General features: G+C 39.7%; 1 protein-coding gene across 1 annotated transcript; it reads right to left on the bottom strand.

The window, feature by feature from the left end:
• Nucleotides 1-8,528: 8,528 nt before the first annotated feature.
• On the bottom strand, nt 8,529-12,022 carry c19h15orf40 (chromosome 19 C15orf40 homolog). Its single transcript, XM_072663972.1, has 4 exons — nt 11,735-12,022; nt 11,418-11,535; nt 11,162-11,289; nt 8,529-11,028 (listed from the first exon to the last, which is right to left on the bottom strand). The coding sequence occupies exons 1-4, from the start codon at nt 11,894-11,896 to the stop codon at nt 10,936-10,938; spliced, it is 501 nt and encodes a 166-aa protein (XP_072520073.1). The 5' UTR covers nt 11,897-12,022; the 3' UTR covers nt 8,529-10,935.
• Between the last annotated feature and the right edge of the window lie 3,591 nt (nt 12,023-15,613).

Here is a 15,613-nt window from a genome sequence, read left to right as displayed (position 1 = left end):
TTTGACCACTCTCCAACTAGCAGTGACACTTAAACCTCACCAACACTGCTGTGGCTGATACACGTGTACCAACAAAACCACACATTCACACACACACACACACACACATAATACCTTGTTACTAACATGATGGTTCACCACCCAAATACTATCTAGTTACTGGTTACAGTTTTGCACTATTCCCACTCAAGTACACCAGATTCAACTCACCTGTTAATTGCAAGGTTTAGTAGGTCCGTTAGCACAGGGACTCCAGCCCCCGTTGCAAACCCCTGCTTTGGATGACTTAAAGCAGCATTCTGCAAGAATTGGGCTCCCCCTACAAGTGGAGAGTGTAATTCATGTCATGCCGCTTCATCAAAGTTATAAAGTGCAGTTAGCAGCGGGCTGAGCACGAGTAAGAACGGTAGAGATGCTGTTCTCCTCATTGAAAGTAAGTTGAGTGACTTTCATGATGATTTTGTGACAATTTACATGATTTTGAAGCTGTTTATTTTATGTACAAATGCTACATAATGTTGCTTTAATGAGCAATATGAATGGTAAGCAGACAAAAACTCCCTTACAAAAACTTAACCATTACATCAATACATGGAAAAGTGAGCAATACAATGACCGCCAGTGCGCCAGAGAGACCATTCATCTGAAACAAAACATTCACAGCAATACAAATCTGAGACAAAAAGGCCTAAAGAGAAGAACACGCCATCTCACTCACACATAATGAACAAAGTGTCACTGATGTGGGCAACAAATGTTCCAACCAACAAGGCAGGAGACTCATATCCACAGTTAAAGTAGAACTACTGACATGCGCCTAAGGCCCAGGAAACAGAGCATTATCAAAGCCATTGCAGTGCTCAAACCTCTAGCTATATATAGCTCTGCAAAGACTGTTGAGTTAAGGGGTTTAAAATCTTAAATCTTACCCTTGTTCCCCTGCCACGTTCCGTCTTGCCATGGGGCATGATTCGGTTCCTATTTGTTTCCTCAGGATCCGCTTATGTCTGCCCACGTTTTGAAGCCTTCCAAAAAGAAATAAATAAATAAAAAGAACAGAAAGTCAGCAAGCATGCAGCCATGTGCTGCCTCGCCCTCCCCAAATTCAGCCCCAACTTCCCATAAACCTCACCGTCATCCCATTCTTCCAAGTGTTGACTAATCTAACCGAAGTTGCTCTACGACCCCTGACATGCTCCACACTAAGAACCGTCACATTTGCTGTCAACCTGTCCACACCCACATCCCCTGCCTGAGCTTACTGGAGTCACCCACTTGATTCTTTCATTCAGCAGGTTAAGCTGGTGTAATGAAGGGCTGCGCTATTAGGCCTGCATTAGCCAAGTCACCGTGCAAAGACTCACTCAGGCAGGTGAAATGGTTTACAGCTTATTAATTCATCACTGCATCACACCCAGTGTGGTAGAATAATGACATCAAGTTGTTATCCCCTCAAGAAGACATACATGATGTTTCTGACCGGAAAAAAAAGGTTATAATGAAGATACCCGAACTAGGTTTTATCCAGTTGTTTGGCACATCAGTTAGAGCAGACGTCTACTTCCGCATGCGGTTCAGCACCTCTGGCTGGCTTTAATATTTCTGCTGTCGCCGCAATGGTGCAAGTTGCAATTAAGCCGTGTGCAGAGGAACCAGGTCAATCTTTTCAATTTCACTATTGATCAGAGAGCAATATAACAAAGCGGCCTGCCTTAATGAAGAGCAGGACAGGGTACCTATTACAGCTCAGGCGGATTCATGGTGTTTAATGTCTAATTACAATCTAGTGACCTCTTCAATTGAACCTTCAATAGAATCAAAGGTGACAAAGCTGCTTGGGAGTCTGCGCCAAAAGCCCAGATTACAAACACCTGTTTTTCAGACGGCGAAAAAAAATAATGTTGAAAAGTAATTCAGGATAATGTGCAAGAATGTGATATTAATTACAGGGCTGTGTGACAGTGGTGCCATGTGTGAAATTGAACAGAATTACTAGCTGTAGGGCTTATTTCCTGTGATGACACCGGCCTGAACAGGCAGAAGGTTTTAATTACTGGCCAATTGAAACATTACTCCCACAGCTCTTAATCAAGCCGCTAACCCGTCTTCTCTGTTGAAAAATCTTTTTATTTATCATGCACCATGTTCACACTTCTAAAATTAAAGCTATGAAAAGAAAGAGTGTTTTTGGTGGAGTAACTGTCTCTACTGTCCAGGGAAGAAGGCTTTCTACTAGATTTTGGAGGAGCATTGCTGTAAGGATTTGATGACATTCAGCAACAGGAGTGTCAGTGAGGTCAGGATGTTGGAAGATTGCCACCCCACCTCATCCTCAACTACCCATCTCATCCCAAAAGTACTGGATGGAGCACCATTATGCCACAGAACATAGTTCCACTGCTCCACAACTCAATGCTGGGGGGCTTTATACTCATCTAGCTCACACCTGGCATTAGGTTCATGTTTTTCTGGTCCTATTCTATTGGCAGTACTTCTCTACAGGGGCTAGAAAAGCTGTCTGTGTTGCATTTGCACATTGCACATAGGTACAACTTGCAAGTAAATTGATGCATTCAGTATATATTGTCTGTGCAAGAATTCATTGCAGCTCCCATCATTGTGATTTTTGGAGGTGGACAGGGGTTAGCATGGGCACTCTGACTGGTCTGTAGCTTAACAGGAGTGGGCACTGCACTCGGTTGCAAAATGTTGTTCTCGTAACCATTATTAAAACTATCAGAGACTTGTCAAAGTAGCTTTCAGTCAGGTTCCATTTGATGAGTTAATCCTTAGTAGGCCTTAAAGGTCCAGTATTAAACAGTAGAAGCCAGACGAGCAGTGAACCTTTTGCCCAGCAGGCCTGTCAGAGGTGGCAAGCTAGACTGTCGTCTGTCTGGGTTTAAGTTCAGTGCATGTTTACAGGCCACAGGAGAGGTGCTGCTCATCCTGTTGCAGGTCAAGATGACACAGGGCAAAGCAGCCCTCGGTGCACACAGCCTGTGAGATTTAAAAGGCATGTCAATGACAGCTCTCTCCAACATCAGCCCAATTCCTCATCCTGACAGGCAGCTCACCCTCAATGACAAGGGGGCTTCCAGCAAATTAGATCACATCGCCGCTCCAGGAGTTAAGCTGCCATCCTTTCGATGTTTGTTTTCATGTCAGCGCAGCATTCGTAGGCCTCGCTCAAAAAGGCCCCACTGAAGTTCCTCTTTTTTCAGTCTTAAGCAGCTTTGCCAGATGCAAATAGATGGCTTTCATTGGCTCAGAAAAACTGCCCGTGTTCGGAGGATTGCCATGATTAAAAAGGAAGGACGAGCGATAACGTTTATAAGATCACAGAGGAATTCTTCAAAGCCCTCGTTTTAATGATGGCTGAGCTTTCTAGGCTGGTCATTGAAGCCTTGTGACATCAGGCTCTGCAGATCTGCAGCACAGTCCGGGCTGAGACAGTGTAATACCCGCTGAGCCGCCAGTCCAGAACGCTTCAGAACTGCTGCTCGAGGTGAAGAAAAAACTGACAAAATGATCCTTCCCCATTACCCCAAATGTAGTCAATTACACAGGACATTGCTCGTTGTCCGAAGTTTGCTTCTTTAGTTTTGCACTGAAGCTGCAAGGCTAATGTAGCTAAAAAGTGATGGCATGTACCCCACCAGTTCGCATCAAGCAAAACGCAATGGATAAATCATCACACACTCGCCTCAAGCTGCGTCAGCTTGTTAAGTAATCTCAAATAGACTTGCTTATACAGTTACTATCAAAAAATGGACATGGTTACAGGCAGAATTCAGGCTTCAATATGACGACCGCAAGCATTCTGTTGCTACAGTCAGGTTCAAATTTTTGGATAGTAAAACTATTTTTGCAATCTTGTGGGGTGTAGACAACCAATCAAGATGTCATTTTAGTCTAATCTTTTTAGCTTTAATTTAATGGGTTAAAGCAAAAATATTGGACTGCTGTTTAGGTAACAGCCAACCCTCCATTTTCACAGGCTCAAAAGTAGTTGGACTAACAATTTTTTTTTTTTTGTAAAAAAATAAAAATTAAAAAAATAAAAATTAAAAAATTATTATAATACTTGGGCTCAGTCACTAATTGTCTGAACTCTGGAACCCACAAACATTACCAAATGCCAATTTCCCCCCCTTGGGATGCTATGCGAGGCACCTTCAGTTGCTGCTTGTTTGTGAGTCATTCTGCTTCATTTTGTTTTGTCTTCAGTAAGTGAAAAGCTGCTCCATTGACTTGAGCTCATGTGACTGACTCGCCCATTTAAGAATCATCCATTTCTATTCCTTGGCTCTTGGCTCCCTCAAGCTCTTGGCTTGCTTTAGCTGTACACTACAATTACGCAAAGTAGAATTCACAGTAAACACGAGTGACCCAGGACCACTGGCAACCACACATGACATGCCATTGCAGTGCCTCCAGCATGTTTGACAGGTGATGTGGTACGTTTCTCCATACTCAATTCGTTCTTGGTTTCTTCTGTGCAAAGAATCTTATTCCAGAACTGGGTCTGTTTTTTTAATGACAGTAAAGAAATTATGGCAGTCTAATCTGGCATTTCTGTTCGTGAGTGTTACCAGTTTGCCTCTTTAGTGTAAACTTCCTGTATTTACTTTCTTGTTCCTCAATTTGTCATGAAATAACAAAGGAATAGGCCACATCTTAACTGTACACTGTGAAAATGGCTGCAATTCCTAACCTTTTAACCTAATATTTTTGTTTAAGCCCTTGAATTATACAAATTGCCACAGTCAAAATACACATGGACCTGATTGTATGCCATGTGTGGCTGATTAATTACCTTAGGTAAGAGGTAAATTACAGCAACACTAAACTACTGCTTTAATACTTGCTGTATGTGTCTCTAGATGTAAGAATTGAGTCACTTGGCTTTGGTGTGTTAAATTGCAAATTCTGACCCTCAGAGAAGGACTTTGTGTGGGAGAACGAAGCCCTTGTTATTTCTTACCCGGTTCCATCCCCACTGCCATACCCTCACTGAGCTCTTAAAGATTGTTTTGGGTGGAATATTGAGATTCTTCCCAGTCATGTGTCCGCCTTGCACAGTCGCCTGCCTGCTCGCCTGCCTGCACGTGCTCCAACGGCTCCATCCAGCTGCTCGCTCTGCGTGGGCGTCCGTCTCCACTCCTGTCTACTGAAATGCACACTGCACAAGTGAGGATGGAACCAGAGGTCTACACTCAGAACAAAAGGGCTTTTAGTTCAGCAAAGAAAACAGATGGAGAATGAAGTGGAGATTATATGGGCATTTAGGTTCTTTTGTTTAAGTAAAGACCAAGGACACTGGCAGTAAATAAGGGTCTGAGTCATGAATGTTTTTGTAATCATCTTCTTTTCTGAGAAGTAAATAGTTTCGTTATAATCATAATCTTATTTTTTTATTTTCCTCAAGGTTCTACAACAAGTGCAGGGAATACAGACAACAGGCACTTGTTGTGCAGTCAATTTCAGTCAATTCCACAGATAAACACCCTTATCAATATGGACGTTATGACAGGTAGGTCAATTTAATCAATTTACTTATATTCATTTTACCCCAGGGCTGTCCAAACCTGCTCATGGACGAGAGAGCCCAGCACACTTTGGTCATTTTCTTGCACAAACACACCAATTAAACTTGTAATTAACTGAGTTGAATCAGGTGTGTTTGAGTAGGAAAATCACCAAATTGTGCTGGCCCTCCAAGAACAGAGTTGGACAGCCCTGCCCCACCACTTGCCCACCTACTAAATTTTCCTAATATACCATGTATTCATTTGACAGAAATAAACTACATTATTTGTCCAAATGTTTGTAGACACCCCCTCTAATGAATGCATCCAGCCACTTTAAGGTGCAACTTTTGCTGACTCTGCTGTAGAGGGGTATTGCCAATAGGATTCTCATGAGCAGATAACATGAATCTATTTGCACCATGCAAATTTATAACGTATACATTCACACAGACACACAGATCTCCCAAAATATGGTCCTAAAATTCTAACCTTAAACACCTAAAACTTTCTCTCAAAACCCAAACCTTTGACAAAATCTGACCCTAAATACAGATCATTTCCCAAATCTACCTGATCTAAAATGATTAACCCTAACCCTTAACCTTCTCCATCAACATAATCCCACATTTCTAACTCTAAACCCAGCCTTTCTTCCAAAACCTGATCCTAAACTTCACCCCTAAACCCAAACCTTTTCTAACATCTAAACCTACATGCAAACATTTCGCCAAAACCTAATCTAAAAATTCTATCTCTAAACCCGAACCTACTCAGAGAACATCTAACCCTAAACCCTAACCTTTTCTAACATAGCTCTAAACGTCTATCCCTAAACCCAAACCTACTCAGGGAATATCCAACCCTAAACCCACTCAGGGAATATCCATCCCTAAACCCAAACCTACACAGAGAACATCTAACCCCAAACCTACACAGAGAACGTCTAACCCTAAACCCAAACCCACTCAGAGAATGTCTAACCCTAAACCCAAACCTACTCAGAGAACATCTAACCCTAAACCTACACAGAGAACGTCTAACCCTAAACCCAAACCTACTCAGAGAATGTCTAACCCTAAACCCTAACCTTTTCTAACATAGCTCTAAACATCTATCCCTAAACCCAAACCTACTCAGAGAACGTCTAACCCTAAACCCAAACCTTTTCTAACATAGCTCTAAACGTCTAACCCTAAACCCAAACCTACTCAGAGAAAGTCTAACCCTAAACCCAAACCTTTTCTAACATAGCTCTAAACGTCTATCCCTAAACCCAAACCTACTCAGGGAATATCTAACCCTTAACCCAAACCTACTCAGGGAATATCCAACCCTAAACCCACTCTGGGAATATCCATCCCTAAACCCAAACCTACACAGAGAACATCTAACCCCAAACCTACACAGAGAACGTCTAACCCTAAACCCAAACCCACTCAGAGAATGTCTAACCCTAAACCCAAACCTACTCAGAGAACATCTAACCCTAAACCCAAACCTACTCAGAGAATGTCTAACCCTAAACCCTAACCTTTTCTAACATAGCTCTAAACATCTATCCCTAAACCCAAACCTACTCAGAGAACGTCTAACCCTAAACCCAAACCTTTTCTAACATAGCTCTAAACGTCTAACCCTAAACCCAAACCTACTCAGAGAAAGTCTAACCCTAAACCCAAACCTTTTCTAACATAGCTCTAAACGTCTATCCCTACACCCAAACCTACTCAGAAAACATCTAACCCTAAACCTACACAGAGAATGTCTAACCCTAAACCCAAACCTACTCAGAGAACATCTAACCCTAAACCCAAACCTTTTCTAACACAGCTCTAAACGTCTATCCCTAAACCCAAACCTACTCAGAGAACGTCTAACCCTAAACCCAAACCTACTCAGAGAACGTATAACCCTAAACCCAAACCTACTCAGAGAACATCTAACCCTAAACCTACACAGAGAACGTCTAACCCTAAACCCAAACTTACTCAGAGAACATCTAGCCCTAACCCTTCTCCCAATACCTGGTTGTGAAATTCCAATCCTAAATCCATATCTTCTCTGAAAACATGACCCAAAACTTCTATCTCTAAATGCAACTCAGCTAAACCATGATCTAAAACACCAAGCTCTAAATACTAACTCCTCCCAAAAGCAGATCCTGAACCACTAACCCTAAAAGCCAAGCTTCTCCCAAAACTTGATTCTAATCCCTGAACCCTGAATCCAAACCTTCTCTGAACAGCTGATTATTCACTTCTTATTATATAAGGAGTTATTTATTTACAAAACCTGATTCTAACCCTAAAATTACTCAATTCAAATTCAATTGAATTTAATGAGGAGCCCCTTTTGGCAGCAATCACAGAAATATATATATTCTGTCATTAAGTACTTCAGATGTTTGAAGTGGGATATAAACAATTGTACAACTTCCTCAACGGCTTGAAAAGAACATGTTCAAGTACAACACCTGCAGTCGATCAATTAAGGTACCATTAAAGTAAAGTACACTGCTTTTCCAAACACAGTGGCAGAACGACCAATTCAAGCAGCTTAGAAACAGCTGCTAAATAAAATCCTCTCTGACTAGTAAATCAGATCTGACACCAGGACTTTGACAGACATTCATCCTATTGACACCACTGTTAAAATCACGGCATGAGCGCTGACAGCTGAGCATCTGTGTGAAACAGACTTTTAGTACAGAACAATATTCTCACCTCCCACACATCTTCATTTCATGCTGAAAAGTCATCTCTCTTCAATTACAGAGAGGGGTTCACCAGTCCTGCCACATTCATCACTCTCAGTGTCTTGTAATAGCAGTCTGTATGTCTTTATGACAGCACAAATCACGGTCTATAAGACAACAGCTGTGCCGGGCTAAAGACTCATGTCTAATGTGTGACTTAAAGTCAACTGCTTTTAATCAACATGGACACATGCTTACAAAAACAAAGGATCACCACTAAAGAGATTTCTGATATGCTTACATGATATAACTGAATGTTTATTACTGTTCAAAGCTTTTAAACCCAAACCAAGACAATTTCAATCCATACATACTTTAACGGCTTGCTAAAATAACATACATTTAGCGTTGGTTCTCATATTATTATCAACTTTTTTCAGTTAAATGTTTGTTGATGTACTTAAACCCCTGCTTCTGCCACCTGCCTAATGTAGCCCTTAGACCACCACCTCAAATGCTTCTAGATGCCATATAAGAATAGAATAGAAGAGTCCATTAAGAGCTACAATATATGTCCAAATATTTATGGACTCCCCTTCTAATGAATGCATTCAGCTACTTTAAATTTCACCCATTGCTGACACAGATATGCAAATGTACAGACACACAGCTTATTGCCTAATTCATGTAGAGCAGTACTGCCAAAAGAATAGAATAAGACATTAACCTATTAGCATTATGCCTAATACCAGGCATGGGCTAGAGGTGTATAAAGCCCCCCAGCACTGAGCTGTGGAGCAGTGGAACTGTGTTCTCTGGAATGATGGTGCCCCATCCAATACTTTTGGGAGGAGCTGGGGAGTTGGGGATGAGCAATGCTCTAAAAATCTAGCAGAAAGCCTTCCCTGGACAGTAGAGACAGTTACGTCAACAAAAACAGGGGGAACTCTTTTTGAATACTTTTGATTTGGGGGGAAACAAGTAAAGAGCAGCTGTCTGAATACTTTTGTCCATATAGTGCATGCGTGTAATAGTGTGCAAGAACCTTAGTTCTAAGAATTAGTAAAGAACCATTTGAAGCACCTTTAATTGCAAATTATTATGGAATAAATTTCTCTTCCATTTTCTCTTCTGAGAAATAAGAGAAAGACAGTTCCCAATCCCAGAAAAGACATTTGGTACCCGAACCACCAGAACAGGCTTCAGTCTGGTGAAAGGTCATTTTTTGATTGACAAGACATTAATAGTGAAGACTGCAGATTCAATTCAGTGTGATTAAATGCAAGCACCCCTCAGTCTAGATGGTGCTCCTTTGGCCCACCTTTTGAACATATCTGATGGCTTGATGATGTAAACGTCATTTTAGCATGAATCACACTCACAGAAACCAGATGCTCCATTATTTGTCCTCTATAGAGAGAGATATGTACGAAGGCTGTCAGTAGCGCAGATAGCATGATTACAGTTTCTCACTTTTTATCAATGCACTAAAAATGATGATGCATTCAACACAATCAGTAAGCCAGAGTAAATACCAGATATCTGCCATAAATCATCAATGGAAAACGGATTTGAAAACAGTCGGAGTGCTATAGTCTACAGCCTGCATCATTAATCTTTACAAGACCCAACTACCAACAACAATGACAAGAGCATGTTGTGATATATGATATTTAACTACAGCAAAAGTGTGAAACATAACCTGTCAATTTATAGCACATTTGTTTGTGGAAGTAGAGGAGATATGGTATTTTTAATTAAATGTGAAGTGAATCTTTACTCAATTCTACTTGTTAGTTTTGGTTGTTTTTACTGTTGTAATAATTTTCTAATGAAAGCATTTGTAAAAAGTCACACTTTTGAAAATACATAAATAAACAAATAAAAAAGAAAGCTGCACATAAAGCGAACTTTCTGACCGTTTTGTATTAAAGTAAATATTATTGTGATTATGAATTCATCTGCTAATTATTTACTACTTTAATCAATTGTTTGTTTTTTAAATCTGAATTCTGATTAGTTTTTTAAAAATTGGTGTTCAGTTTTTGCAATTACCTGCACCATAAAATACTTCCATTATTTACATTTCATGAACAAAAAAAAAGAAATCCCTTTTATTTGGTGTTGTGGAAATTAACAGTCTAAAAGAAATTCAAATTAGGCTATCTAGTGGTGGGTGCATTTCTTAATGGAAATCAGCTAATAGCTATGCTCATTAGGTCTGTCCTTAATTAAACACATTACTCAAAGACAGAAGCACTGAGACACTCAGATACAGTCATTATGGCAAAAGCTCTCAGTGCTTGAAATGTCCTAAAACGCTGATCTCTTCCAGTTTGACAAGTGTGAGAAATGAAGCAAGAGATATTGGTATTACTCAGTCGCTATTAAGTAGATCAAAAAGATGCCTGTGCAATGCTCATTTCACATTTCTGTAAGTACACTTACCGATTCCCACAGGGAAATAAATGTGTGTTGGCACAAAATAGCACGGGTACAAGATACAGATTAGAAATGCCCAGTCTTGCACCTGGCAATTTGCAAACTCCAGTTCTAATCTAACACATTAGATCCTCCTAATCAAAGAGGTCAGTGATATGCAAACTTTACGGGCAGTTTGCTGAAATCACCAGGAGTAAAAGGCTGCTTTAGGGCTCCAGTGTCAATTCCTTACAGGGCAAGGCAACAGTCCAGCAGTCCTCCGTGGCCTCAGCTAGCAGCCTCGCTCTTCAGTTTTTCCAGCACCTCTTCTTTACTAATAGAGGCGGTGACTTTAATGATCTTTTCTCTTGATTTACTTCCCTGCACAAAGGGGGGAAACGTTTTTTAAGGTGAAAATGATGAAACACAATGTCAATACGCACATATGCATGGTGAGTCATATTATTAATGATGATCGGGCTACTTCAGGTCACTGTAAGGCTGTATGGTCTACCTTATCTAACACAATTTCACTCTTCTTCAGCTCCAGCACTTTGGATAAATACCGCACCAGCTCCGCATTGGCTTCTCCGTCAGTTGGTGGTGCAGCAATAGCGACCCCCACTGCTTCTGAGGACACGTCTAAAAACACACCAATACACCAAACACGTTATTAATTCACATATAGTGGAAATGAAGATGATTTCAACTAATAATTAAATATAAAAAATAAGGTGTATTAAAAACACGTCAGTGATAAACCAGCTAACCTGTCACAGCATTGTGTTTGGCTCCGGGTTTAGCATGAATAGCAATTGCAAGCTGGCCGTCTTTGAGTGTGGAAACAGGACCGGTGGGGGGTTCTGGCTGTTTCTGGGGGGTTTTACTCTGATGGAAACATGGGAATAATATATAAAGTAACGTTAAAGTCACGAATAAAAATATGATCCAGCAAATATGAAGATACGAGGCTGAAGCTGGATGAAGTCAGCGCTAGCCTGCCTTTAAATCAGATTTCACATAGTTTGTAGCTAGCTAGGTTTTAAAGCTTAAAACCTGTATCTCCCAATGAAGTGACAGTTCCTACCGTTTTGTCTTTTTTGGGCATGTCGCTCTGAGCGAAACTCCTCTGGTTTCTCAGCTGATAAACGTTAGTAAACACTGAGGACTTCACAACACCACAACTCCTCTCACAGAGTGTCAATAATCCTGTCCTCGTAAAACTTAGACGTGCAATTTGACAGTTCATGGGCGAACAATGACTAAAATAATGATAACAGTGCAGATTAAACCATGTATATAATCAAATGGAGCTAATTCAGCTAGCTAACAAACACATGGGACTACAGTGAACAAAACACACTGCGCATGGCGTGAAAGGTTGAGGTGTCTGGAGTCAATGCTGCGTCAGAAATACGCAGAGAGGTAAATCTGAAAATTAGGGAATTTTCCTTGCACCAAGATTAGTTCATGTTTTGTGATATTTCGCCAGTTAAGTTATAAATTACCATAAAAAAATAAATATATATTTTATATAAATATATATATTTAGGTTCTATATAGGTTCTTAGTTTTGTATGTGGTTTATGTGATTATAATAGTAGTTTTAGGTAGGAATAATTGAACTACTAATACTAGCTAGGTAGTTTACTAATAACCAGCCTGCCATTTGGATATTTGTTTCTTTAGCTTGATGTAAGCCTCGTATTATAATGATATACATCTATCAGTCATAACATTAGCAACACTGAAAAACATTAATTATGTTCATCTACAGTGTCATCTGCCAAAGGGTGGGAAATATTTGGCAGCAAGTGAACAGTCAGTGTTAAAAACAGGAAACTTGGTCCTACTACTATTATTACAACTGCACTTACTGCATCTACTACTACTACTACTACTACTACTACTACTGCTTCTACTACTACTACTACTGCTTCTACTACTACTACTACTACTGCTTCTACTACTGCTTCTACTACTACTACTACTACTACTGCTTCTACTACTGCTTCTACTACTACTACTACTACTACTGCATCTACTACTACTACTACTACTACTGCTGCTGCTCCAACTACTTAATGTACTTCTACTAGTATTACTACTGCTACTACCACTACTACTACTACTACTGCTGCTTCTAATACTAATACTACTACTACTAATACTGCTTCTACTATTACTACTACTGCTTCTACTACTACTACTACTACTGCTTCTACTACTGCTTCTACTACTACTACTACTACTACTGCTTCTACTACTGCTTCTACTACTACTACTACTACTACTGCTTCTACTACTGCTTCTACTACTACTACTACTACTACTGCATCTACTACTACTACTACTACTACTGCTGCTGCTCCAACTACTTAATGTACTTCTACTAGTATTACTACTGCTACTACCACTACTACTACTACTACTGCTGCTTCTAATACTAATACTACTACTACTAATACTGCTTCTACTATTACTACTACTGCATCTACTACTACTACTACTACTACTACTGCTTCTACTACTACTACTATTATTACAACTGCTCTTACTGCTTCTACTACTACTACTACTACTGCTTCTACTACTACTACTACTATTATTACAACTGCTCTTACTGCTTCTACTACTACTACTATTATTACAACTGCTCTTACTGCTTCTACTACTACTACTATTATTACAACTGCTCTTACTGCTTCTACTACTACTACTATTATTACAACTGCTCTTACTGCTTCTACTACTACTACTACTACTGCTTCTACTACTACTACTACTATTATTACAACTGCTCTTACTGCTTCTACTACTACTACTGCTTCTACTACTACTACTATTATTACAACTGCACTTACTGCTTCTACTACTACTACTACTACTACTGCTGCTGCTTCTTATACTACTACAGCTACTACTGCTTCTACTACTACTACTATTATTACAACTGCTCTTACTGCTTCTACTACTACTACTACTGCTTCTACTACTACTACTACTACTGCATCTACTACTACTACTACTACTGCTTCTACTACTACTACTATTATTACAACTGCTCTTACTGCTTCTACTACTACTACTACTACTGCTTCTACTACTACTACTACTACTACTACTACTACTACTACTGCTGCTGCTTCTTATACTACTACAGCTACTACTGCTTCTACTACTACTACTATTATTACAACTGCTCTTACTGCTTCTACTACTACTACTGCTTCTACTACTACTACTACTGCATCTACTACTACTACTACTACTACTTCTACTACTACTACTACTACTATTATTACAACTGCTCTTACTGCTTCTACTACTACTACTGCTACTTCTACTACTACTACTACTACTATTATTACAACTGCTCTTACTGCTTCTACTACTACTACTGCTGCTTCTACTACTACTACTATTATTACAACTGCTCTTATTGCTTCTACTACTGCTACTACTGCATCTACTACTACTACTACTACTACTATTGCTTCTAATCCTACTACTACTACTACTACTACTACTGCTACTACTACTACTACTACTGCTACTACTGCATCTACTACTACTACTACTACTACTATTGCTTCTAATCCTACTACTACTACTACTACTGCTACTACTACTACTACTACTGCTACTACTGCATCTACTACTACTACTACTACTACTATTGCTTCTAATACTACTACTGCTACTACTACTACTACTACTACTACTGCATCTACTACTACTACTACTATTGCTTCTAATACTAATACTACTACTGCTACTACTACTACTACTACTACTACTACTGCTTCTACTACTACTACTACTACTGCTTCTAATACTACTACTACTACTACTACTGCTTCTACTACTATTACTACTGCTGCTACTGCTAATACTAATACTACTACTACTGCTTCTATTACTACTACTGCTTCTAATACTACTACTACTGCTTCCAATACTACTACTGCTTCTAATACTACTACTACTACTACTACTGCTTCTACTACTATTACTACTGCTGCTACTGCTAATACTAATACTACTACTACTGCTTCTACTACTACTACTACTGCTTCTAATACTACTACTACTGCTTCTACTACTACTACTGCTTCTACTACTACTACTACTATTATTACAACTGCTCTTACTGCTTCTTCTACTACTACTACTACTACTACTACTATTACAACGGCTCTTATTGCTTCTTCCACTACTACTACTACCGCTGTTACTGCTTTCACTACTACTACTACTACTACTGCTTCTACTACTACTACTATTACTGTTATTGTTTCTACTACACCAACTGCTGCTGCTGCTGTTACTGTTTCTACTACTACTACCGCTGTTACTGCTACTGCTACTACTATAACTGCTACTGTTACTGATTCTACTACTACTACTACTACTGTTACTGCTTCTACTACTATTACTGTTATTGTTTCTACTACTACTACTACCGCTGTTACTGCTACTACTACTGCTACTGCTACTTCTATTACTGCTACTGTTACTGATTCTACTACTACTACTACTACTGATGCTGCTGTTACTGCTTCTACTACTACCACTACTTCTCCTACTACTACTACTACTACTACTACTACTACTACTACTGCTGCTGCTGCTGCTATTACTCACTGCAGTTACTACTCATGATTATCTTTTAAACTGTATCACAATCACCCCATTTCTGTCTATCCAAAGACAAGGTCCCTCCTAGTTCTTTAAATGTATGTGTCCCTGTCCCTCCTCCATCCATGCAGGAGGTAGGCATTGTTTTAAACACACCCTAAAAACTTTCACTCACTCTGTCCACAGTTGGGTCTCACCTCCACAAGGTCTACAGCAAGTGATGATGAGGCATGGGATTTTAACATTTTGACGACTCTGAAACTCTTTAGCAGGTTTATGGTTTAAAAGTAGACAATCAAGGCAATCAAGTGAATAAAAGACGTAA

This window comes from Salminus brasiliensis, chromosome 19 (genome assembly GCF_030463535.1).
Source record: "Salminus brasiliensis chromosome 19, fSalBra1.hap2, whole genome shotgun sequence".
Classification (NCBI taxonomy): domain Eukaryota; kingdom Metazoa; phylum Chordata; class Actinopteri; order Characiformes; family Bryconidae; genus Salminus; species Salminus brasiliensis.
This window is presented reverse-complemented; position numbering and strand designations above follow the sequence as displayed.

What these genes read in the sequence shown, in the direction of transcription:
- c19h15orf40 (XM_072663972.1), bottom strand. Translation starts at nt 11,896, where the DNA reads ATGAACTGTCAAATTGCACGTCTAAGTTTTACGAGGACAGGATTATTG. An exon ending in TGCCCAAAAAAGACAAAACG is followed by an intron (nt 11,536 to 11,734) that starts GTAGGAACTGTC and finishes TGTTTCCATCAG; the next exon opens with AGTAAAACCCCCCAGAAACA. An exon ending in CAAACACAATGCTGTGACAG is followed by an intron (nt 11,290 to 11,417) that starts GTTAGCTGGTTT and finishes GTGTGTTTTTAG; the next exon opens with ACGTGTCCTCAGAAGCAGTG.